The sequence below is a fragment of the Haplochromis burtoni genome, unplaced genomic scaffold, assembly GCF_018398535.1.
Source record: "Haplochromis burtoni strain Fernald_Lab_line unplaced genomic scaffold, NCSU_Asbu1 Contig_232, whole genome shotgun sequence".
Classification (NCBI taxonomy): domain Eukaryota; kingdom Metazoa; phylum Chordata; class Actinopteri; order Cichliformes; family Cichlidae; genus Haplochromis; species Haplochromis burtoni.
In genome coordinates this window covers 580,002-605,984 of record NW_024582593.1, presented here as the reverse complement: position 1 = coordinate 605,984, position 25,983 = coordinate 580,002, and the positions used below count along the sequence as shown (strand labels likewise).

Below are 25,983 nucleotides of genomic sequence, written 5' to 3'. Positions count from 1 at the left end.
TGCTTTTAACAGGAAGAAACAGGCTCGCAGAGGGGCGGCCATCTGCTGCAGCCAGTTGGGGGTGAGGAGAGAGAATAATGTATAAAAAATAAGGGACACTCTCATCATGGCCGGGGTTTGGCTGCTTCTTTTATGTGTTCAAGGTTAAAAACAATTATGCAAAGTGTACGTGTCCTTGATTATAGCTCCTCCTACAAGTGTCCTCTGTCCTCCTGAAACATTTTACGATTCACAGACTGGAGGACACAGGGACAGTGTCTATAACAGTAAAATTAACATAAAAAAACAATAAAGCACTTTTCAAAATCAGTCATAAATCATAGAAGTGCATTTATTGCTGCAGGTCTCTAAGTAAAGACAACTCACAGAGTGGGAGTGGACCAACACAAAGGTATCTGCACTTTGATGCTTCCTTTACAAGAGGATACACTAATATACCTTTTGGAAAAGAAAACAAATCCCACAATTCAAAGTGTTAAGTGCTTATTTGGATTTTAACGAATGAATTTGACTTCAGTAATAGAAAAGCTGGATAGCGACAGATGTCACACTGTTACATCTCTGCAGCAAAGAAAAAAAAAATGAGAGTGAATAATATAAGCATGATAAATTGGATACATCCTCCCTCTGTGTGATGGTTGCCATTATTGCAATGCTGTGTGGACTGTGTGGCAGCTGAAGGCTCTCACAACAACGGGTAGTGTAGAAACAATGGCAGACTTTAAAAAAGGCTCACATTTCTCTAACGGAAGCAGGTACCTCTAATAAGCATCTGTGCTGATGCACAAAAAAACCTGGTCTCACAGAAATAGATCTCCTAACACTGTTTTAATGTTACAATGTCAGAGCCACGTTAGAGTCAGTTGTGAAGTCTGTAGTAGTGCACACATGAATTATTTCATGTGAGCTAGCAGTATTGAATAATTATGTCTGTCAGTGATGAATCATTGATTTTTAATTTTTAAACTTTTTCAGTCAAAGGTAACTCTGATGCCTAACCCTCACCAAACCAAACAGACACTTAAACAGACATATCACTGATGTCATTGATGTGTCTGTTTAGGTGAAGAATTTGTTGTAGTTCAAGATTCATTCAGCTTTTTTGGTACGTCGTATGTAAGGTCATGGTATGTTGTCATCTATTATTATCTATTGCCTGCCTTTTATTTTTGTTTTATTTTAAAATTTGTGTTTTGACTATTAGTTCCTGAAGATTAATACTTTTACAATGACCATCTTCTTTTTGATTGCTAGATGTTAGTAATGGTAAGACTACTTCTAGTAATTTCCTCTTATCTAAGATATGCAGTTAGTGTTGAGCTGGTCTTCCAGCGTCGATACGGAAGATGACAGAGCGCAAGTGGAAACCCAAGTGAACCATCATGCATCATCAACATTATCTGAAGCTGCGGTCATTTCCCACAGACTCTTACACAGAACACAGAGACACTGAGGAGTCATATGACCTAAGTCTAAACCCAGCATACAGACTTTCAGTGAATGTGGTGCTGAAGGTGTGGAGGTGAATCAGAGTGTCAGAGGAGACTGTATAGAAGGACAGAGTGCCAGCAGGACAGTCCACATACACCCCTACTCTGCTCTTGATGAGGGAGGAGGAGATGGATGTTTCCCGGTTATTGTGCCACACAGAGTAACCACCATCAGAGCAGCTCAGACTCCAGGACTGATCATTCCAGCCAAACCTGCAGTCGGTCCTATCTGCTTTTCTACTGATTCCTCTGTAACTTACTGCTATAAAGACCCCCCCACTCCACTCGACCTCCCAGTAACAGCGACCAGTTAGAGCATTTCTACACAGCAGCTGAGAGCAGGTATCAAATCTGTCTGGATGATCAGGATACGACTGTTCCGCTCCCACTATCACCTTCCTGTTGTTGTTAGCAAGTTTGAGCTTCCTGTTTACTGAGTTTGTGTCCAGTTCAAGTTCAAAGAAATCTGATGGAAGAAGAGAGGAGACATAATAATAACTAACAAAAATATCATTTAAAGATAGGGTTTAAAGACAAACTGACAGGTGGCTTTTTTTCAGCAGTCAAACTTACACTTCCTAACATCAGGTTTCAACCTGTGTGCTCCACCATGCTCCACCCTGGATGAAAGAAGAGTTGGGATGACCATCAGCACCATCATGAACATAAAGAGTGATTTAACAGACATCTGTACCCTGACCTCAGTTTCCATTTTACATTTTTTTGAAACCTGGTTGTGTTGCTTATAACCGTATCATGATAATAATCCAGTGTATTTCACTAGATTATTGACAAAGTTCACAAAAGAATACTCTGCATTATAGATGCATGTTGCACATAATTATGACCATTAACCAATCTATTCAGAAGAAATATATTACACAAAAAATGTGAAAAGTATAAACTTCTTATGTGATGTAGATTCATTCTTCGGAAACCTCTGTGGTTCATCTGTGAAAAGAAATTTTAAGATCTTGTCATATTCCTGTACCTGAGAACATCAAGTCTCCAGTGTGAATCCTTTACTCCAGCCCATAGCTGTTCCACTCCTAAGTGTCCTGGATGATTGTAACTCAGATCCAGCTCTCTCAGGTGAGATGGGTTAGAACTAAGAGCTGAGGCCAGAGAAGCAAACCCTTCGTCTGTTACCAGACAACCTGATAGACTAGAGTTAGTAAAAACAAAATTCAAGCAGAAAGTAAAGAAAAACCTACACTTATTGACCATCTCCACCATTGGATGAACATTAAGATTGATTTAAGACAGTTGTATTCTGACCTCAGAGTTTCCATTTTACAGTGTGGACTTTTTAGTCCAGCGGAAAGCAGCTTGACTCCTAAATCCAGCAGATTGTTGTTGCTCAGGTCCAGATTTCGTAGATGAGAATGATTGGAGCTAATAGCTGAAGCTAAACAACCACAGCCTTCATTTGTGACCTGACAACCTGACAAACTGGATAAATAGAGGTCATGAAGTTAAAAACAAAGAATAAAACAAAAAAAAAAAACCCAACAAAAACAACAAAAAACAGATGTTGGCCACCCATTTCAACATTTGGACATTTTCACACGAGCATTAGTTGGCTATATTCTGACCTCAGAGATTCAATTTTACAGTGAGGACTCTCAAGTGCCATCGAAAGCTGCTGTACTCCAAAATCTTTGAGATTGTTGTTGCTTAGCTCAAGCTTTCTCAAATGGGATGAGTTGGAACGAAGAGCTGAGGCCAAAGGAGCGCAACCTTTTTCTGTTACCAGACAACCTGACAGACTGAGATTGAATCAGGATTAAATCACACAACATTAAAGAAAAACCTTTAAAATAAGTCAAAATCTAAACATTAATTAATTGTATCCTTACCGGAGTGTTTCTAGTTTGCAGTGAAGACTCTGCAGTCCATCAGATAGCGGCTTCAATCCGGAATCCTTTAGGTTGTTGTTACTTAGGTCCAACTCTCTGAGACCAGAAGGCTGAGAGCTAAAAACTGAAGATAGAGTTTCACAGCTTCTCTCTGAAAGGTTGCATCTGTTGAGCCTGGGGAACAATTGCCAATGAAGACAAAGTGATTTATTTAAGTCATACAAAATAAAAAATATCCAATTTTCTTGACCTATTCACAGATCCACCTACAGAGCTCTGTTGGAAGCTTTGATGACTGGCAGGAGATTTACAAGAGCCTCATCTGAAGCAGAGTATTTCTTCAGATCAAACACTTCAAGTTCTTTTTCAGAAGACAATAAGATGAAGACCAGAGCTGACCACTGAGAAGGAGACAATTTTTCTGTGGGGAGACGTCCTGAACTCAGGGACTTTTGGATCTCCTCCACTAGAGAATGATCATTCAGCTCATTGAGACAGTGGAACAGATTGATGCTTTTCTCTGCAGACAGATTCTCACTGATCTTCTTGATGTATTGGGCTGTTTCCTGATTGGTTTGTGAGCTACTTCCTGTCTGTCTCAGTAGACCCTGTAAAAGAGTCTGATTTGTTTGCAGGGAAAGACCCAGGAGGAAGCGCAGGAGCAAGTCCAGGTGACCTTTTGGACTCTTTAGGGCTTTGTCCACAGCACTCTCATGGAGATGTTTGAGTTTAGATTTGGGTCTTACTTTAGACAGCAGAGATGTTGTTTGTTGTTCTCTCAGCAGGTTGACTCCAGAGTTGATGAAGGTCAGATGGACATGAAGAGCAGCCAGAAACTCCTGAACACTCAGATGGATGAAGCAGAACACCTTGTCCTGGTACAGTCCTCTCTCCTCTTTAAAGATCTGTGTGAACACTCCTGAGTACACTGAGGCTGCTGTGATATTGATGCCACACTCTATCAGGTCTGATTCATAGAAGATCAGGTTTCCTTTCTGCAGCTGATCAAAAGCCATTTTCCCTAGAGACTTGATCATCTTCCGACTCTTTTTATTCCAGTGTGGATCTGTTTCAGCTCCTTCTTCATACTTCACATTATTCACTTTGGCCTGAACCACCAGGAAGTGGATGTACATCTCAGTCAGGGTCTTGGGTAGCTGTTCTCCCTCTCTGGTTTTTAGCACATCCTCCAGAACTGTAGCAGTGATCCAGCAGAAGACTGGGATGTGGCACATGATATGGAGGCTTCGTGATGTCTTGATGTGGGAGATGATCCTGTTTGATTTTTCTTCATCTCTGAATCTCTTCCTAAAGTACTCCTCCTTCTGTGGGTCAGTGAATCCTCTGACCTCTGTCACCATGTCAACACAGTCAGGAGGGATCTGACTGGCTGCTGCTGGTCTTGTGGTTATCCAGATGCGTGCAGAAGGAAGCAGGTTCCTCCTGATGAGGTTTATCAGCAGCACATCCACTGAGGTGGACTCTGTAACATCAGTCAGGGTCTCAGTTTTGTGGAAGTCCAGAGGAAGTCGACACTCATCCAGACCATCAAAGATGAACACAACCTGGAAGTCTTCAAAGCTGCCGCTTTCTTCTTCTTTGGTTTCAGTAAAGAAGTGATGAACAAGTTCCACCAAGCTGAACTTTTTCTCTTTCAGCACATTCAGCTCTCTGAAAGTGAATGGAAACATGAACTGGATGTCCTGGTTGGATTTGTCTTCAGCCCAGTCCAAAGTGAACTTCTGTGTTAGGACTGTTTTCCCAATTCCAGCCACTCCACTTGTCAGCACTGTTCTGATTGGCTTATCTTTAACAGGTGAGATTTTAAAGATGTCTTCTTGTCTGATTGTTGTTTCTGGCCTGTCTGATTTCCTGGATGCTGTTTCGATCTGTCTGACCTCATGTTCATTATTAACCTGTGCAGTCCCTCCCTCTGTGATGTAGAGCTCTGTGTAGATCTGATTCAGAAGAGTTGCATTTCCTGCTTTAGCAATTCCCTCAAAAACACACTGGAACCTGTTCTTTAGGTTAGCCTTGACTTGACGCTGGCACTTTGCAGTCTGAATTCCTACAAAATAAAAACAATGACAAGTTAATAAAGCTTAATAAAAGGTCAACTTTTTTTTAAAACACACTCCATTAAATCTATTCTGCCAGAAAACTTCATAGATGTGATGGAGATGCGTAGAATCTATACAAACAGAGTTTGAAATGTCAACTTTTTCTGTTGCTTGTTTTTCTGCTTTCCATTGTGTTAAAATTCTCTTACTGCACTGCAGACGGTCAGCTAACTCTTGCTGCTTCATTCGCTTCAGGAAATCCACTGTAATTCTCAGAAATGACTCGCTGGTACTCTTCCTCTCCTCCTTGTCAGATTCCAACACCTCCTCATTTTCCTTCAGATTCTCTGCATTTTTGGGGTAACCTGGACTCAGAATGTTCTGGATCGTTTTCAGCTCATTCTTCACAAAACTGAAAATGTTTTCCTCCAACATCTGGAACCCAGAAAAATGTTGTTTAACTTCAGTTGAGACTGACGAGAAATGTACACCTTTGTAATAATACACTACAGTTAATGTGCCAGAATTTATTCATTGCTTCCATTCATCCTCCCTCTTCCGCTTATCTGAGTCACAGAGGAGCTGGAGCTGATTCCATGAGGTGAGAGGCAGTGTGCGCCTTGATCCAGGGCTAACTCAGAGAGACAGATAACATTCACACCTATTGGCAATTTAGAATCAAATTAACCTAACCCCAACAACTGCATGTCTTTGAACTGTGGGAGAAAGCCAGAGCACCCAGAGACAAACACAGGGAAAACTTTACACAGAAAGCCGCTGGCCAGATGGTGGAACAGTGCTACCACCACACTGAACTGCTGAAGTTATAATAAAAATAAAATCAAATAAATTATTTATATTTATAGACAGGCATAACTAAACAATATACCCAGTTGTCATGGCATGGGTCTAGGGGTCCAAGGCTCATGTATTTATTGTGTTCTGCTATCTCTCTCCTGTTACTCAGTCTCTCTGTGTGTGTTTGTGTGTGTGTTATTTACATCCGCGTAAATAACATACACACGTTGGAGGAATTATTCCTGAGCTGGAGGCAGCCACACCTGCCGCTAAATATCCGTGGCCAGCTGATTACTGTTGTCAGGAGCACTGGCTTTAAGAGGGTGGCTGAGCTCCTGTCGGCGTCAAACCCATTAAGTACAGCCGTTGACTAATGTGTGTTAAAGACCTCGCTATAGTGGATTATTCTGCTGAGTTGTGTTTTTTTGTGTGCCACCACGAGTTGGGAGCGGAGTGCGTCTATTGTCATGGAGGGAAGTCACGGTTTGGAACTGGGGTTTTGGAACATAATAAAATAAAGTTTAATTACTTTACTTCTAGAAAACTATCTAGACTTCCACTCACCATAAATACGTAGTCCAGATGTGTTTGATGGTGCAGGACCTGCTGGTCAACACTGCAGAACACATTTAACTTTAGTATAAGTACAGTTTGTTTAAGGGGTTCCTTTCTATGATAAATTCTGATGGAAACAAAGTAAATACTGTTCTCATTGTTGTATGTGATCCCAAAAGCTTGATTCTGTTCATCTGGATGTTGTGTTTTCAGTGGGAGAAATGTTTCATCACTCATCCAAGTGACTTCTTCAGTCTCAGCTGACTGCAGGTTTCCCCAATCCCACTGAAAACGCTACATCCAGATAATCAAAATCAACTTTTGGGGACTTACTTATCTAAATGTTGGATATGATGTATTCAAGCAGGAAGCAAAATGAAATTCTTATATTCTTACCTGTTATCAACAGACTGGGGTCCATCTTGTAAAGATATCTTCCATTCTATAGACCCACAGCTGGGTGCAAGCTGTGCGTCTGGACTTTCCTGAAGGACACTGTTAGAAGTACACAGATTTAACACACTCCACTGAAAAATTCAGCATAAAACATCTACTGAAAAAAAAAGTAGGGCATGTAAGGTAAAAACTTGGTGTGGAGGCAAAAAGTAAAAACATGCAATCAAACCAAAAAAAAAACTGGTACCACATGGGTCAAATGATTTCAGTACAAGGAGGCACACTGAAGGAGTCCTTAGGAAGGATCTCCAATGATGCACTGAGCACTCAATCTTCTCCTTTACTCTCTATACTTTTATATGACGCTATTGCATGTCACTATATTTGTTCCAGCTCTTTCTTGTAATCTGCAGTCACACAAATAATTGTACTTAGTGTTCTTGGAGCTGCTTTTTTCAGTGTGTAAAAAACTTCTGGTTTTATGGACAAAATTTCTTGGTGTAGCCAAGAAGAGGGTTTCCAGACAGATATGACCTTTTTCAGGATTATCTGACCATCATGAACTCCCCTTATGAGGCCTTTGCTCTCAAAATGTGTGAATACAAATAATTTTTTTTTTGCAACATCATAACGAAACAAAACCAGTGGGCGCAAGAAACTATATCAAACACACACATGCAAATGCACGCACGTATACACACGCACACACACACACACACACACACACACACACTCTCACACACACACACACACACACACACACACACACACACACACAGTGAAGCTACTAGTTACGACAACTGCCACTCTGGGAATTGCCGCGTCTGTCTTTCGTCTTCTCGCGCTTCTTCGCGAATCGAATTGATTCAGGTCCAGTTTCTGTTAAGCAGAGTCCAAGCTTGCTCTTGTGTCTTTTTGCTTAACCACTACACACCACAACGGCACACACACACACACACACACACACACACACACACCACACACACACACACACACACACACCAAGTGAGTGACACGAAGAACGAAGAAGACTCAGCACAAAACAAACTGTATCAAACTTTAGGATTATTGAGTTATTTTTTGAAGGAGGAGAATTAGTAACATTGTTAACTTCTCCATTGTAATCTCTGCCCCACATTTACTTTGTTCCCATCTCATCACCTAAAGCTTGGGGCTATTGTGCTGCATTGGCTGTGCACAACATGCAAATCACTACTAATCAGTAAAAGAACTTGAAATTTAACAGGCTGTGAGAGAAGAAGTTGATGACATAGAGCTACATTCCAGCTTCCGCTTGTTAACTGATGCTATAAACCACCGAGTTAAAGTGCTTTAAGAGCACAGGTGGAAGACGTGTTATGTTTTTAAGTGATGATGAGCTCCTCTTCTCCTCTTGCCTGGCAGCTACATATTCACATCCTCTGTCTCTGCTCTGCACATGTCCAAACTGTCTTTACTCATCTCTAATCTTTCTGAAAATCTGAACTCGGACTGTCAACACTCTTATAATATTGTTTTTTTTTTTTTTTTTTGTGTCCCGTTTGGATCTTTAGCCATCAGAATTGTTGTCTTAAGGCCAAGAAAGATGCCAAGCGGATTTATTTTACCAAGTGGATCATCATGGCCTTGCCATATTGGTCCATTTGATTGACCTTTATTATAATTATGAATTTATTTTATTTTCAGTTGCTACAAACGGGACAGACATGACTGGGGGATAGGACAGGGAGAAAGAATGAAAGAAAGAGAGGGAGAGAAAGAAAACCAAAGGGGAGAAGAGACGGTGAGAAGGGGGGGAAGAGAAGAAAAAAAACAAACAAAAAAAAAACACCTGGGTCACCTGTATGGAGAAAAAAAACAGAAGAGAAAGCAAACAACAAAGAGCAACATAATAAAAAAAACACACCATCACAATAAACTAGCTAGCAGTAGATATCAGTAGATACTAAATAATAAACGATATTGTGCAGCACGCAAGATAGACAGCGCACAATGTGCTTTGAGGCAGCAGCCAAGAAAGCTGTAGTCCGCGTCTGTGAATACCCGTGTGTACACCTGTGTGCATACCTGTGTGGATCAGCATGCTTGCATTCCAAAGGTTTCTCCATGTAACGATCTGCTAGGGAGTGTGGGGAGCCACAGCCCCGTCCTCCAGGGATGAAGCAGGTATGGAGGAGATCAAAACTCCAGACATCCAGAGGCCCCCAGAACACAAGAGACCAAGGAAGACCAACAGAGGGGCAGCCGCGCCACTGTCCCGATAAGAGCTGAGGAGAGTCCCAGATGAGGGCTCACTCAGCAGCCGCGGAGCAGAAGCCAGGGGGAGTTGCAGTGACGCGCCCGTGAGCTCCGCCGGCAGCCAGCTGTGCCTGAGTGACCGAGCCCCAGGCCGAGAGGCCGGGGGCACCCCACCTCCGAAGTGGCCCGAGCAGAGCCCCAGGCTCCAGGCCCCGATAAGCGGCCGCCAAGGAGTGAGCCGGTGTGTACCGGACGCCCACCCCCAGACACAAAGAACCACCAACGCACCGACACCTGAGGGAGTCCGCCACCGGCAGGGGAAGTGGTGGTGGGGGAGATAGGCCTCCAAACCTTGGAGGGCCTGAGATGTCCCCAGAGAGGTGGCGTCTGATACCCAACCTGACATATAGACACAGACATACAGGCACACACAGACACAAACATCCATTCCCACCCTCATGCTCTCATATGCACTATCCACACTCAACCAACGTGGAGACAGACATAAAGAGACGCTGTACACACGATCACACTCCCCAAGCGTACTCTACAAACCGGGTCTAGGTACCCTTGTATCTCCCCCTCCTGCAGAGAGTTCCTGGCACAGAGAGTTCCATATCTACTGACATTCCTTTTCTCTCTGGAGCACACCTCCACCACTCCACGCTCTCTGATCCACCCCACTAACCCCACACTGATTGTTATTAACTTTACAAATTATCACTTCTGTAGTTTGTTCTACATCACCTCAGAGATGTCCACTACATTCCTGCTTTATTGAAGTTTATGCAGGTGGATGCTTCTCTAGTGTCCTGGATTCTTGATTACCTGACAGGAAGACCACAATATGTACGTCTCCCACAGTGTGCGTCTGACAAGGTAATCAGCAACATAGGGGCACCCCTTCCTCTGCACCCTCTACACCACAGACTTCAGCCACTGCACAGAGACCTGCCATCTTCAGAAGTTTTCTGATGACTCTGCGGTGGTTGGATGCATCAGCAGGGATGATGAGACAGAGTACCGGGCTGTGGTCGACTCCTTTGTCACGTGGTGTGAGCAGAATCATCTGCAGCTCAACGTGGCAAAGACCACGGAATTGATCGTGGACTTTAGGAAGACCAGGAAATACTTGACCCCTGTTTCAATCCAGGGGGTCAGAGTTGACATTGTGGAGGACTATAAATACCTTGAAGTACATATCGACAATAAACTGGACTGGGCTACAAACACCACAGCACTTTACAGAAAGGGCCAGAGTCGTCTCTATTTCTTGAGGTGACTGAGGTCCTTCAACATCTGCCAGAAAATGCTCAGGATTTTCTACGAGTCTGTTGTGGCCAGTGCGATCCTCTATGCTGTTGCATGCTGGGGGAGCAGGCTGAGGGTCGCAGATGCCAACAGACTCGATAAACTGATTCGTAAGGCCAGTAATGATGTGGGGATGGAGCTGGACTCCCTCAAGGTGGTGTCGGAGAGGCGGATGCTGTCCAAGATAAAGACAATGTTGGATAACACCTCCTACCCACTCCATGACATGCTGGTCAGTCACAGCAGCACGTTCAGTGAGAGACTGAGATTACCGAAAAGCACCACTGAATGACACAGGAAATCATTGCTGCCTTTGGCCATCTCCCTGTACAACACATCCACTTAACACACTGTTTACTGCAACAGCTACACCCTTCTTGCACATGTTCTTTTTCAGCTATTTATTAATAAGTGACTTTTATGTATATATATACCTGTATATATTGTGCTATTCTTAGTTAGAGTATTGTCTGTCTTTGTTAATGTTTGTTTATAATGGAGCACTGTAATAAAAAATAATTTCCCCTAGGGATCAATAAAGTATTCTGATTCTGATTATTAAATCTCATCACTGTGTCCTCTTGAGTCTGCATTTGGGTCCACCCCCAAACATCCGCCCCTAGGCCCCCTCAACACTGACCTTGTTGTTTTTGTAAAGTGCGCCGAGATTAACCTTGATTTGTATGAAGTGAACTTTAACCCTTTCTTGCATGAATTATGACAACCTCAACCAGGATTTTTTTCTTAAGTATTTTCATCCATCTTTAAACATGAAGATTTTTGAACTTCTTTTTTTTTTAAACATGTACTTTTCAAAGAGTTATTTTTTTTAACCCATAACAAGGGTTAAGGCCGCAGGAGTAGAAGAGTAATTGGTTCACAGGGAACTGAGACATGTAATTTTGACATGTTTAGCTCTAAAATTTGCAGCAGCAATTTAACTCAGACTCAGTAACTTTAAAGCAAAGTGGTTAGCAGTGCAAAGAGTGGAGCTGTGCTTTATTTAACTCATTGGGTTTATATGGGACATGTTATCATTTTACACACATCGCTCTGGTCATAACATGCTAACTTCTGAATAATAACTGATTAATTATTTCTGTATAATAAACAGACTTACTGTTTTTTAAATAAGGGCTTCTTTTTCAGTCTGATATGATGTTTGCTGCTCACTGACATGGGTTCAGGTTCAGATCCAGCAGAGTATGATTTGTACCACAGCTTTTTTCTTCTACATAAAACACACACACAGATTTGAGTGATGACATCACTGCCTCATCGGTCAGACATGAGCATCTCTGATCAGTTTGGACTCACAGAGGTTACAGCAGTGTAATGTGGAGACAAAGGCTGTATCCCAATTCAGGGTCTGCAGCCTTAAAGGCCGCATTTTAAGGCCGATTACGTCACAGCGACGTGACGAAGGCTGTCCCAATTCGAAGGCTGCTCGAAATGCGGCTCTGAAATGCGTCCTTCATTTCCCTGAATTTTAAGGACGTGGCGGTGTAGACTTCTTGGCCCAACATATCCCAGAATGCATAGCGCGGCGGTGGGTGTGGATAATTTTGCCGAAAAAAAAACGCGGATGAGGGGCGGCCGAAGAGTAAACTTTAAGTAAGTACTGAATATTATGTCACTTATTTATGTGCAAATGTTTAATAACAAAGAACATTAAACATTACTGTTGGCCACATGTCGGCAAAGTTATGTGACATTAGTGACGTTTGTACTAACTTGGTTTTAAAGCCTTTACTTTAAAATATACGCCGTTCAATAGCTGAGCTTAATCTTACAGAGAATGATCAAAGCTCATGTAGAAACAAACAAACAAATGAACAAAAGATTTTCTCCTTCATTTCTGTCAAACAAAGCTGTATGAAACGTTTCCAGCTGTTAGTATCATGGTTGCTAGGCAACCTGGGCAGCGCAACGGAGGCTAGACTGTCCCATTTCACAAGCCTCGCACTTCCGGCCTTAGCGGTCTTTAAGTACGCGGCCCTTGAGGATCGTTGAGGCTGTGTACTTTAAGGCTGCAGACCCTGAATTGGGATACAGCCATTGAGCAGTAGTGAAAAACAGGAAACCAGTGAGAAGGTTTACTGGGAAACAATCAGGATGTAATTTCTGTGTTCCTGTTGCTTTCAGGCCCCTCTTCTGTGGAACCAGCTTCCAGTTTGGATTCAGGAGACAGACACTATCTCTACTTTCTCATAGGAGATTATGATTGTTGGGTCTAGATTACAGTATTAAGGGCCTGAGGTGACTGTTGTAATATCTTTATTCAGAACACTGAAGTTTCACTCTGTCAGTGTAAAATTTGTATCTCTCTGTTTAATCCAACCTCATGTTGGTGTAGTGCCCTGAGTCACTGTCCTCTGAAACATATACATGAAAACAAAAACTTACAGTACCTTTTAGAACTTTTTGAAGACCATTGTTCTTTATAATTAATCAGCTCGTCGAGGGACATGTCACTCTTTACAGACACAGAGCTGGGTTCATGTTCAGGTCCAGCAGAGTGTGATTTGATCCACAGCTTTGGTCTAACACAAACACAAACAGAGCTTTGAGTGTGAATAATGATGGAGCAGTGATGTGAGTGCTGAGCTGTGACATGGAGAAGAGTCCTGATAGTCAGAGACGGTCCTCTCACCTCTGAGCTTTGGTCTGGCTCTCATGTTCCCCACACAGAGTGGATGCAGAGGGAGGGACTCCCTCCTCTCTTTGCTCACACTGATCCATAGCAAAGCCCACACCTTCACACGGAAACAGCAAACTAATAGTTAACAGTGAAAGAAACATTGGTGAGACAAGCTGAGACAGGCTGGACAATTATGGACAAATGTATTAAACCCTCCAAAATAGGGCTAGCCAGCGTTGGGACCAGGAAGTAGAGTTGCAGTCTTACACGCCTCTCTGCAGCTTCTCTCCTCCTGTTACCCTCCCCAAAACCCATCTCCATAGAGACTGTGTCAGCTCCCAAACAGACAAAAAACAAACATAAAAAATCACAAAGAAAGAACAATACAGCATCCACATCTGAACTAAAGAGTAAAACAGTGAAATGTGGATTATTAAACATTAGGTCTCGCTCTTCCAAGTCTCTGTTGGTACATGTCTTAATAATTGATCAATAAATCGATGTCATATGCCATGGGAGTGTCTGGTCGGATGTGGTCCAGGTTCCTGCGGTGGAGTTGGCCAGCTCATCACCTGCTTCCAATTTCCGGGCCTCCATCTGGAGGGTTTTTAAGCCAGCGCTTCCTGCCACTCCTTGCCAATTCATCCTGCTACCACTAGTGGTAAACTTGGCCTCCGCTGTGTTTGGACTCCGTTTGCCTGGATCGTGGGTTGATCCTGTGTTCTCCAGATACATCACCCGTCGTGCTCATCAGCAGCGCTGGTTCTGTTTCCACTCCATTCTCCAGTCTGCCTAGAACCCTAGGACTCACCATCTCCTCGGCCTGCCCTCCAGCCCGTACTTCAACGGTGAATTCCTCTCCCCTGGACACCCTGGAACCTGGACCAGCTTCCCCACATTCTCAGCCATCCCTGGGACGCTCCCACGGCAACCCCTCCTCTGCCTAATAGCCGGTGTTTTCAAGTAAGCACAAGACTCTCCACTAGTACCACTCTAATTGTTTTCCAGATCAGTAAAACCTCGTGTTCTCCTTGTGTTCCACATCCGTTTCTCCATCCTCTGGTCTCCCTCAGTTCCTGCGTATAGTTTCTGTTAGAACCAGCCTTGTTTAAGTACTTTTTTCCTACAAATAAATTGTACATAGTTCGAGCAATTGAGTCTGCTCTTGAGTCCACAGCATCCTTGTTTGAGACAATCGATTTACTTTACCTTACAGAAACCTGGTTGCAGCAGGATGATTATGTTCGTTTAAATGAATCAACACCCCAGAGTCATTCTAACTACCAGAAACCTCGAGGGGGCGGCCTGTGCTTTACCTCGCCATGTATGACACTGGATAAGGCCTCAAATCAGATGTACTTGACTCCCTGTGTCACGGTACTGGGTCGTGTGACCCAGTGTTTGAGTTTTTATGTATCTTACCTTTTGTATTCATTTCTATTCTAGTTTAGCTCATCTAGTTAATTTCTAGGTCAGTTTAGTCCTTTGTTTCTTAGTTGTTTCTGTCATCTCCCCCTCTACTGTCTCCTGGGCCATGCGTCTACCTGTCATGTTTCATGTCTGTGTGGTCCTTGTTTTGAAGTTTGTGTCATGTCTATGTCTCAATGTTTCCTGTTTTATTTTGAAAGAGTCTGGTGTTCTTTGTTCATTGTATTTAGTTTTCACTTCCCCTATCCTGTCATTAGGTTCATGTGTGTCAGCTGTTCTTCCTCGTGTGTTTCCACTTCCCCTGATCATCCCTGTGGGTATTTAGTCTCTGTGTTTCATTCAGTCTGTGTTGCATTGTCTGTTATCATTCCTGTCACTCTAGCTACACGTCATGAGTCATAGTTTTTCGAACTCTGTTACTAGTCATGTTCATAGTAATCTGCTCCTGTCATGTTTTCATAGTCTTTCATGTACCAAGCCAGAATTCTGTTCTTAGCTTTTTCATGTTGTGTTCATAGCTCATAGTTACAGTTCAAGTCAGAGTCTTAGTTTGTCTTAGTCTTTAGTTGTTTCCCAGTTTAGGCTCTTTGTTTAGGTCATTGCCTTAGTTTATTTTTGGCTATTTTTGCTTTAATGTTTACCGGCCCTAATAAAGGCTGGCTTTGAGTTTAGTAAAAGTTTTGCCTCCTTCGTCTGTGTCCGCACCTGGGTCCTCCAAACACCCTCCACATGGTCTGCCCCCGCTGACTGTGACATTCTGGTATAATTCTTAAACACGTAACCTAAAGCAGATAACTCGTAAGCTGGAGAGGAAATGGCGTGTCACACATTTAGAAGATCATCATTTATCCTGGAGAAATAGTTTGCTGCTTTATAAGAAAGCCCTCCGTAAAGCTTACTATTCGTCACTGATTGAAGAAAATAAGAACAACCCCAGGTTTCTCTTCAGCACTGTAGTAAAGTAAAAGTAAAGTGTGCGTGTTAGTCCCCATAGGGAAATAGTTCCTCTGCATTTAACCCATTCACCCAGTGAAGCAGTGGGCAGCCACCAATGCAGCGCCCGGGGAGCAGTGTGTAGGGACGGTACCTTGCTCAGGGGTACCTCAGGGTAGCCGTTCAGTGGAGTCGAACCCCCGACCTTCCGATCATGGGGCCACCACTCTACCTACTGAGCTATCCCTGCCCTGTAGCCAGGCTGACAAAAAAGTCAGAGCACTGTTGAGCCTATTCCTTTTCCTTTAACATTAACTAGTAATTCTTGAATTTTTTCACAAATAAAATTTTAATCATTAGAGAAAAAATTACCTATAATCATCTCACAGATGTAATATTATCTACAGCTACTTTTAGTACCATTGATATTCATTTAGGCTCTTTTTGTCCAACTGATCTTTCTGAGTTAACTTCAATAATTACTTCCTCCAAACCATCAACGTGTCTTTTAGACCCCATTCCTACAAAACTGCTCAAAGAAGTCCTGCCATTAATTAATTCTTCGATCTTAAATATGATCAATCTATCTCTAATGATCTGCTATGTACCACAGGCCTTCAAGCTAGCTGTAGTTAAACCTTTACTCAAAAAGCCATCTCTAGACCCAGCAGTCTTAGCTAATTATAGGCCAATTTCCAACCTTCCTTTCATATCAAAAATCCTTGAAAGAGTAGTTGTCAAACAGCTAACAGATAATCTGCAGAGGAATGGTTTATTTGAAGAGTTTCAGTCAGGTTTCAGAGTTCATCACAGCACAGAAACAGCTTTAGTGAAGGTTACAAATGATCTTCTTATGGCCTCTGACAGTGGACTCATCTCTGTGCTTGTCCTGCTAGACCTTAGTGCAGCATTCGATACTGTTGACCATAATATCCTATTAGAGCGATTAGAACGTGCTGTAGGTATTACAGGTACTGTGCTGCAGTGGTTTGTGTCATATCTATCTAATAGACTCCAATTTGTACATGTAAATGGAGAGTCCTCTTCACATGCTGAGGTTAATTATGGAGTTCCGCAGGGTTCAGTGCTAGGACCAATTCTGTTTACATTATATGTGCTTCCCTTAGGCAGTATCATCAGAAGACATAGCATACATTTTCACTGCCATGCAGATGACACCCAGCTCTATTTGTCCATGAAGCCAGATAACACACCAATTAGTCAAACTGAAGGAATGTCTTAAAGACATAAAGACCTGGATGGCCACTAACTTTCTGCTTCTTACTTCAGATAAAACTGAGGTTATTGTACTGTGCCCTGAAAATCTTTGAAATATGGTATCTAATGACCTTGTAGTACCATATCACCCCATTAGAGCACTTCATTCTCACACTGCAGGCTTACCTGTTGTTCCTAGAGTATTTAAAAGTAGAATGGGAGGCAGAGCCTTCAGTTTTCAGGCCCCTCTTCTGTGGAACCAGCTTCCAGTTTGGATCCGGGAGACAGGCACTATCTCTACTCTTAAGATTAGGCTTTAAACTTTCTTTTTTTGCTAAAGCATATAGTTAGGGCTGAATCTTCCCTTAGTTATGCTGCAATAGCCATTTTTACTGTGTAACTGGAGAAAGTGTCTTAGATTACTGTTTTCTCTCTAATAGAAACTGAGACTGTTGTTGAAAATCTATATGTTGGAACTTCAAAGTCCAAAAACTTCATAACCTGTATAAACTGTGGCAAAATCCACTCAGTATGTGTGACACCTAATAGGATATTATGGATCAAATGCATACAGCTAGTGAATCATTATGTAATAATAATATTAATAATAACTTTTTATTATATTTTTACTATGATGTAACTAGTATATTATTTCACTTTGGTGTCCCAGAGCTTCAGGCGTCCACCCAGGGTGACTGATTTAAAAATGTCTCTTTATGCTGAGTTTAGACCGTAGACTGTTTAATCCACACCTTGTGAATTAAATTTAACCTCAGCCAAGCTTATGTGGGCCGTTCAACCACTTCACACATTCTCTACATTTTTCCCTGCAGACTCAGGTTCAGATTACAATCAAACTGTAATTCACATTACCTGCTAATCACAACAAGAACACATGAAAATCACTGGAAGTCATTGTTCTTTACCTCAGAGAGAAGACCTTTACAACATTTATACCCCAAAGCAGCAAACAGCCAATCAGCATGAAGAGACATCTCTCCTGTACAGCCGGTGATCCAGCTCACTGTGATCAGACTGATCCTGTTCGCACATTTACAGATTTCTCAGGTGGGATTCTTACCCGCTGATTTCACTTCACATCATCTTCCAGACACTTCCCAGTTTTCTGCGTGGAGGAACCATCTGGAGAGAAGTAGCTGCTCGTTCAGCCCGTTTGTTAGTCCTGGTGTCTGTGAGCGTCTGATCTGATGACACTGACGTGTTATCGTAAGTTAACTTTAGAGTGACGTCAAAACCAGTTTAACCTGTAGAAACTGAGTAGCTAAGTGTAACCCTGGTAAGATTCACAGCAATCAGAAGTACAGGGTTCTTTAAATGCATCATAGTTTCCCATATTGTAGCTCTTGTCTGATAGTTTAATTTCTGATCTTGCCCTGAAGGCATTACCTGCAGCTTGGTGCGTGTGAAGGTGTGGTGCAGAGGAAAAAGGACGGCAAGGAAAAACTCCAGTTAAAAGGGGAAAATAGGTTCCATTAACATTTGTGAGAGAGTTTCCGTTAGCGGTGAACCACAGACGGGTACCTACCTCAAAGGAGTCGGAGTATTTCTTTGAATCCTTTGAACCATTCTGAATATTTTTTTTTGAGGGACAGTTCCATGTGTGCCGAGTGAGGAGCTGGTATTGTGGATCTAGGACACTGTTGCTGCTGTGGAGAGCTTCTGTGTGTCAGGACGCCGACACATTGATGCCTGCCGTACCAGGAGGGCGGTAGGGGAAAAAACAAAAGGAAGTCCACCTGAGAGATACCTTATCATTTTCTTTTGCTACTTTTTTCTTCGCCTGGGACTCAGGTTGTTTTTTGTTCTCAAACCCAAATAAACTGGTAACTAAATGAAGCTGACATCATAAAAACTGACTGTTGACAACCAGTAAAAGTCCAGTGGTACCACATTTTCCATTCTTTTTCCTTTTCTTTGGGGTGTTGAAATATTGTTTTTTCTTTCTTGTCTTACATCTGTTTTGATTGTTTCAATTACTTTTGTGATGCATTTGAGATGGTTACTGCATTTGAAGGTATCCCTACATTGAGAATGAGCAAAGGGAACTGATCCAAAGAAAACATATATAAAGCAAGGGCGTAGATTTGGCATGGACGGAAGGGACATGTCCCCACCAATATTCAGCAATTATTGAGTTGTCCCCACCAATAATTTGATCTATTCGAGTAAAGAAAATCAAACCCGATAGAAAGAAAAAAAAAAAAAGATCTGTCAATGTCTCATTTACCCAGCGGTGAGTCCTACTGGAGTCCTACCTCATGTGACAAATATGACCAATGTGAATGGCTGTGCCTTTCACGGAGCTCTGTTTAGTAGTGATGGGATTTCTGGCTCTTTTTAGAGAGCCGGCTCTTTCGGCTCCGAACGGCTCTTCAGGTTGTTTTGTTGCTATAATTAATTTATATTAACAATAATATAAAATTATGCACAAAAGGAATTACTAACGTAAAAAAGTGGTTTTATTTATGTTTATATATAAATATATGTGGTGGCCCCTAGAGACAAAGCACGTACAAACTCTAAAACACATTTCTAGCATGAACTGAACTTCCAAAGCAGAGCTACTAGATCACTTAAATTACACAATTGAAAGCATGTGTGTATTGTTTGTGTATTTATACACAGGCACTCATATATATTCAAATTATTTAAAAAAAATGTTCATTTACCTGTTATTACCACACACCAAATCCGGTCGTTGGTACTTGCTGGCTTGTGTAGCCACTAGGTAACAAAAGCTCAACCCTAGCATCCTGGAGCACTTCTATTGTCTTTTGTACGTGTTTTGAGTTTTTATGTGCTTCTGAGTTCTGAGTCAGCTTTTTCCTTTTACAAATTTAAAGTGAAACAACACAAAACACTGCAAACCACAACACAATTAAATATAAATTAAAATATGAAAACAAAAAGAACATGCACATTCTCTGTCATATGGACCTGCATGAATAAACTTTCTGAATCCGTTATCATCTGCAACTGAAAATAGTTGTGGATGATTACTATACCTTTCTAATGTGACGTTGTTGTCCCTGGCTCTCTTTCTCTCCCTCTGGCTCTGTTCCTGTGCTACTGAGTGTAACTACCGCCCCTCCCCCTTCTGCCCAGCGTAAAGCACAAGGCTGAGTGAAGCAGAAAAAAAGTGCGAGAGAGAGGCTGAGAGAAAGAAAAAGAAAAAAACCCACGTGATGGCTTGCGATAAGGAGCCGGCTCGCGTCGTTCACGTCAAAGAGCCGGCTCTAAGAGCTATTTCGTTCGCGAACGACCCATCACTACTGTTTAGTTTTAGCAGCGGCAAACCTGCGCTGCGAGGAGGAGAGGACGGCAGCAAAAAGGAAGAACCTGGATATAAGTATTTTTCAAAGAAACCTGCAAGTCACTTAAAGCCAAATTAACTCATAAAATGTGTCCGTCATAATAACGTTACAGGCTATGCTAGGCTTTGGCCCACATCAGTCTAAAATTGTATGTAACCATGAATAACGTGTTTTGGAAACGAACTGCACAACATGCAGCACTATTAGTTATCTCAGTCTCCCACAGTAGCATTTCTAATTTTGATTGAAACTTTCAGAGAAAACGGCAGCCTCGAGCAAGCCAGGATATTAGTTTACAGAGGCTGTTAAAATTATATGTTTAACATTAAAATGTTGGTGACACAATAATTTCATCCTAATGGTACTGACATATTCATAGGTTAATTTTTGAGACAAAATGTCATGAGGTAGTCATGATTTTGCAAATATCCACCTTGTAGTGCAGCACACAAATGATAGGTTTTATATTTGTATAAACATTTTTATAAACAGTACAAAAAGCACATTCAATTAATCCCACGACCCCTTTACAGGAAGTGTGTTTCGTGTAGGGGTGACGGGCAAAGGCTATTTCATGTCTTTTCATGTCTTCATTTTATGCTTTTTGACTTCAGTTAGATTTGTCTGTAACAAATCCTCACAAGAACATTTAGTTTAATCATAATCACTTTTAAAGCAGTCACAGGAATACTTGTCAATCCCAACCCTAACCCACAGATTAGTCAATAAAGTTTCCTCCAACTTTTCCGTACAATCCACTTTTTACTAAATCACTTTAAAAGTCAAAGTGTCGTGTGTGTGCTCTCATTCACTCTCATATCTGTCAAGGCCGTTTCTACTCAGGCTTTCAGTTAGACCAGAGTTAGACCTGTCTTGTCACAGTGACCGGATGGGACCTCAAGCGCAGACTGAAAATGACAGTTCAAACAGTTCTTTATTTATAGAAAACACCAGGTGCTAGATATGTACAGGTGAGGAGAAATCCGGGGTCCCAGGGGTCCAAAGGGATGATCCAGAGAGGGGAGGTCGCTTACTCTAGTGCTCCACAACACAGTTCCACACAAAAGGGAATCATCACTTAGCCACAACAGCAACTCCCGAGAGGCAGGGTTGTTCAGTCAGGGGAAACTCTTCTCAGGATAAGGGAAGTCAAAACTAGGAAACACCTCCTGAAGGTAAATCTTAGATCTTTTCACCAAGAGAGAATCCAACACTAACGTGTCAAGCACAATCATCCAGCAATGAGAGAATCTGAGCCCCGGCTTTAAATGGCACAGGAACACAATAGCTGAGTGATTGGAGACAGGTGCGTGGGACAAAGGCAGAAGCCCACAGTGAGCTCCGCCCAGGCAGAGTGATGAGAGAGAGCAGTATTACAATAAACAAATGTAGCATCACTGGGCTGGCCGGGAAGACACAGGGACCATGACATGTCTCTAGAATCATTATTATGTTTGTCAACATAAACATAATTATATTTAACTTATAATGTTCTGATCAGTATTAAACATAATTAACTATCAGAAAAGTCACATCTGAATCATAATCTTGTGTTTAACCTTTGCAACATTTAACTTAAAAAAGTATAATGATGAGTTTGTAACAGAGTTCTTATCTTTAGTTACAGGCTGATAACATTCAGTCTTTATAGAGACTGGTGTCATAGACAGAGATGTTCCTCTCACCTCTGACTCTCATGTTCCCCACACCGAGTGGATGCAACTGTTTTTTCAGATTTACAGTTAAGTGGAAACTGATATTCAAGAGGAACAAAATGTAATACAACATCAACTTTAAATATAAACTAAATATGTTCAATATAGTTTTTGTGCCTAGGCTACTCATTTAAAAAAAAATCTCTCTCTCTCTTTTTTGGGGTGTTGCCACTTCTCCACACCCACCTGCCTTCTCTGTGCGTCATCAATTCTTACATTGGACCATTACTGCTCGTGCTTTCTAATGATGGACCCTAAAGTTTGGTAAAGCTCGCCTTCTCATCTTTCAATAACCGTTTGAAATATCTCTCTTGCCCAAATGGTCGAGAAGTTACATTAGTGCAAGGCGCACATGGTAAAAATCTAGGCGGAATTGCGTTTTCCTTCTGTGTTCAGATAGCAGTAGGTTGTGAATGTTTTGAGCTACCATAATACACCAAATATCGCTGTAAAGCGTAGCTTCACTTCTTTCTGAAACCATTCGCATTTTTGCTCTAGCGTGAACAATGACGAAGTTACAGTTGTTTAAAGAGCACTTGTAAAATGATCAATAAAGGTTCAAGGTTTATTTGTCACTTGCATAGTTATACAAGTATAACACAAAGTGAAATGTAGCCTGACACGCTCCTCGACATGTGCAAAAAATTGGGGGGGGGGTAGAGGAAGAACATTATATATATATAGTATATACATTGGGTGAATGTGCAGTAGTAGCAGCAAGCAGGTGAATTCTGTACATTAATATGAATAGACATCTGACTATTTTACAGGATAGACAATATAAACATATTTAAAATTAAAGGAATTGAAATGTACATTGTGCCTTGGTTTAGTGTCTGGAAGAGTCCTGTCTCAGTCAATTATAGATGATGTGAGAGGGCGGGTGTGTGTGTTTAGGGCACGGATGGCTTGGGGATAGAAGCTCCTCTTGAGTCTCTCTGTCCTTGCCCGGAAGATGCGGAACCTTCTACCAGATTGCAGAAGTTGGAACAGTTTGTTGCCAGGATGGGACGGGTCCTTCAGTATCTGCGCTGCTCTAGTCCGGCATCTCCTGGTGTAGGTGTCCTGAAGCGGGGGGAGAGCAATCCTGCAGCAGCGTTCTGCTGTATGGATCACTCTCTGGAGAGCTTTTTGGTCCTTCACACAGCTGTTCCCAAACCACGATGTCATGTTCTGTGTGAGGATGCTCTCCACAGCGCCTGTATAGAAAATCCTGAGGATCTTTGGAGAGACCCTGAACTTCCTCAGTTGTCGTAGGTGATACAGGCGCTGCCTAGCCTTTTTGGTCTGGACCTGAATATACTTGAAGGACTGCACCCTCTCCACTGGAGCTCCATTGATGATAATGGGCTTGTAGTCTCTGTGCTGACCCCTTCTGAAGTCCACCACCAGCTCCTTGGTCTTGCTGACGTTCAGCTGGAGGTGGTTGTCCTGGCACCACGATGCCAGATTCTTCACTTCATCCATGTAGGCCGCCTCATCGTTGTTGGAGATGGCACCCAACACCACTGTGTCGTCAGCAAACTTCACAATGGTGTTGGAGCCATGGGTGGCCACACAGTCTGAAGTGTAGAGGGAGTAGAGCAGTGGCGAGAGGACACATCCCTGAGGTGCTCCTGTGTTGATGGTGATGCTGTTGGAGAAGCACCTGCCCACCCTCACCACCTGAGTTCTGCCAGTGAGGAAGTCCAACACCCATGCACACAGACGGCTGTTAAGTCCCAGATCCCTCAGCTTTGTGAACAGTCTGCAGGGCACTATTGTGTTAAACGCTGAACTGTAATCAACAAACAGCATTCGCACATAGTTACCCTGTTTCTTGTCCACATGGCTGAGAGTGGTGTGTAGGACGTGGGCAATAAAGTGTTAATGGTTATTTTTAACATATTTTGAAAAGATTAGATCCCAAAGTCATCACGATCCCATAAACAAGGCACGCCCACCATTTTTATTTTACAAGGTAACTTTCCAGTTTTTAAAGTTGTGTGTTTGAAGCAGGACTGAAGATTTTACAGAACAAGAATTTTAAAACCCTAAAAGGTATTAGTTTCTCACTAAAAGCAGTAAAAATAGCATCTTCTTATTATTATTGAAAAGATGTTCAACATGAGGAGGTTGCTGAGAGTTTGAGTGCTTCACTGCTTTCTCAGTCTGCGCTTCATGTGCTTAGTTTCCTCCTCCTCTCACACTTCATGCGTAGATGCACGCTTTCCACCACGTAAAGGTCCTTTAAAGGAATCCAGTCATTCAGGATGGAAAACCTGTTTAAGAGTTATTTTTGTTACAAATGTAATGTGGACGTTTTTTTTTATTTTTATGATTGTAACAGACATTTCCCTCTAAAGTACCGGGAGCTGAAGCAAAAACATATACAGTGTTCGTATGAGCCAGAATACACCTGATAACTCAGGTGTATTCTCAGATGAGTTCAGCATCAGTTCTGGCGTCACTGCTGCGTTTAATCCAAAGTGTCAGTCGAGCTGATCCAGGCTGTTTTACCAGTACACAGTCTTCACTTTTCACTGCTGACTCCAGATCACATTACAGCCAACCTACTGTTCACTTTAGTATCAATCACTTTGAAGAACTTAAAGGAACAGGAAATACATAAAAGTCACACAAGGACAAGATGCCAGATTTTTAAAAAGAAGTTAGTGTCTGTAATTCACAAACACGAAACACCATTCTTTAACTCGGAGAGAAACTGTTCACAGCTTCCAGAAACTGTACAGTCGGTGATTCAAAACAATAAGACCTTAGTCACAACAAGGAAGCAAAGTGCTCTGTCAAGGTAATAATGTATAACCTTAGATGTGAGGAGCAGGATGACGAGAAATATGTCCTCTCTATCTAGATCAAGCATTTTGGATCAACTGGAGTTTTTTTTTTTTTTTTATTAAATTTGAGAACTTTCTCATAATGGTGAGTTACTACATGTAGTGAAGTAGATTCTAGGGTAGGATTTTATATGATGTCCACAAACGCACCACTGACATCCACACATTCCCAGCCGATAATTAGCAGGCTTATAAGAAACAGCTGCGCTTCACTACCAGAAGGAGGCATTTGGCAGTCTTGTTCATCCAAGGTGGCTGAGAGGGGAACCTGTTTGGCAGGATTTGAGAATTTTTTTTTTTTTTTGGGCGTCGTTCCAGACCGTACTCCATACCAGTTGGTGGCGGTAATGCACCTTTCACTTGTTTGCCAACCGCCAATATAACTGTAAGAAAGAAAGAAAGAAAGAAGGTGGCTGAGAGCATTAGGCAGTTAAGTGCTACAGATCTCTCAAGGAAAGCTACTCAGTTTAGTATTGCCCTTTAGAGAGTGGTAAGTGGGACTCTTGTGTTCATCATAACGTGGCATATAGTAGGGTGGACTTTAACAACTGTTTCCCTCTTTTGTTGCAGGTTTGCACTATACTACTGCTGTCTTGTCATATGCTGTTTTGTTTGTTATGTGATGCTTTTATAACGAACGGTACTTTGGGGTGTATTTGTTTCATGTAGATCTTTTATTAATGTGTGTAATGTTTTATTGCTTTAGTGGAGGTGCGGCCGCTTGCTGAGGGGCTAGGCACGTGAGGTGGAATCCCCTTCCCGATGCATGCGAGTGTACACACCGGGCATAGGTAGATTGCACCATTTAGAGTTTAGTGTGAGTGACAGTGAGGTCTGCAGTGAAGTTACAACGGTGAGTAATTGGTGGCACCCTTGGGCACTCCTCCCTGTAGGTTGCCTCCTCAAGTGGCCGGTCTCCGCTATTTTGTTTAGTTATTCTTTTACCATGCTGTGATTGTTTTAGGGTAGCATTGTGAGAGGGAGTCTGGTCATTTTAATCATCGTTTGTTAATAAAGTGTTTTAATTAACTATTTTGCCGTCCCAACCCTGCTACCCTAGGTGCCTTCCTGATTTTATACAGGGAGTGCAGAATTATTAGGCAAGTTGTATTTTTGAGGAATAATTTTATTATTGAACAACAACCATGTTCTCAATGAACCCAAAAAAC

At 42.1% G+C, this 25,983-nt stretch overlaps 1 protein-coding gene and 1 long non-coding RNA gene across 2 annotated transcripts; both read right to left on the bottom strand.

Annotated features, from left to right (window-relative positions):
* Positions 1-313: 313 nt before the first annotated feature.
* Positions 314-7,843, bottom strand: LOC102291984 (NACHT, LRR and PYD domains-containing protein 12). Its single transcript, XM_005937635.3, has 10 exons — positions 7,159-7,843; positions 6,772-6,823; positions 5,619-5,844; positions 3,620-5,417; positions 3,350-3,523; positions 3,086-3,259; positions 2,769-2,942; positions 2,482-2,655; positions 2,064-2,110; positions 314-1,956 (listed from the first exon to the last, which is right to left on the bottom strand). The coding sequence occupies exons 2-10, from the start codon at positions 6,772-6,774 to the stop codon at positions 1,430-1,432; spliced, it is 3,297 nt and encodes a 1,098-aa protein (XP_005937697.1). The 5' UTR covers positions 6,775-6,823; positions 7,159-7,843; the 3' UTR covers positions 314-1,429.
* Positions 7,844-8,024: 181 nt separating this feature from the next.
* Positions 8,025-19,058, bottom strand: LOC102291776. The gene is made up of 5 exons (XR_006055149.1): positions 18,009-19,058; positions 13,361-13,463; positions 13,119-13,250; positions 11,828-11,938; positions 8,025-8,076 (listed from the first exon to the last, which is right to left on the bottom strand). It is a non-coding gene; the product is annotated as an uncharacterized LOC102291776 (long non-coding RNA).
* Between the last annotated feature and the right edge of the window lie 6,925 nt (positions 19,059-25,983).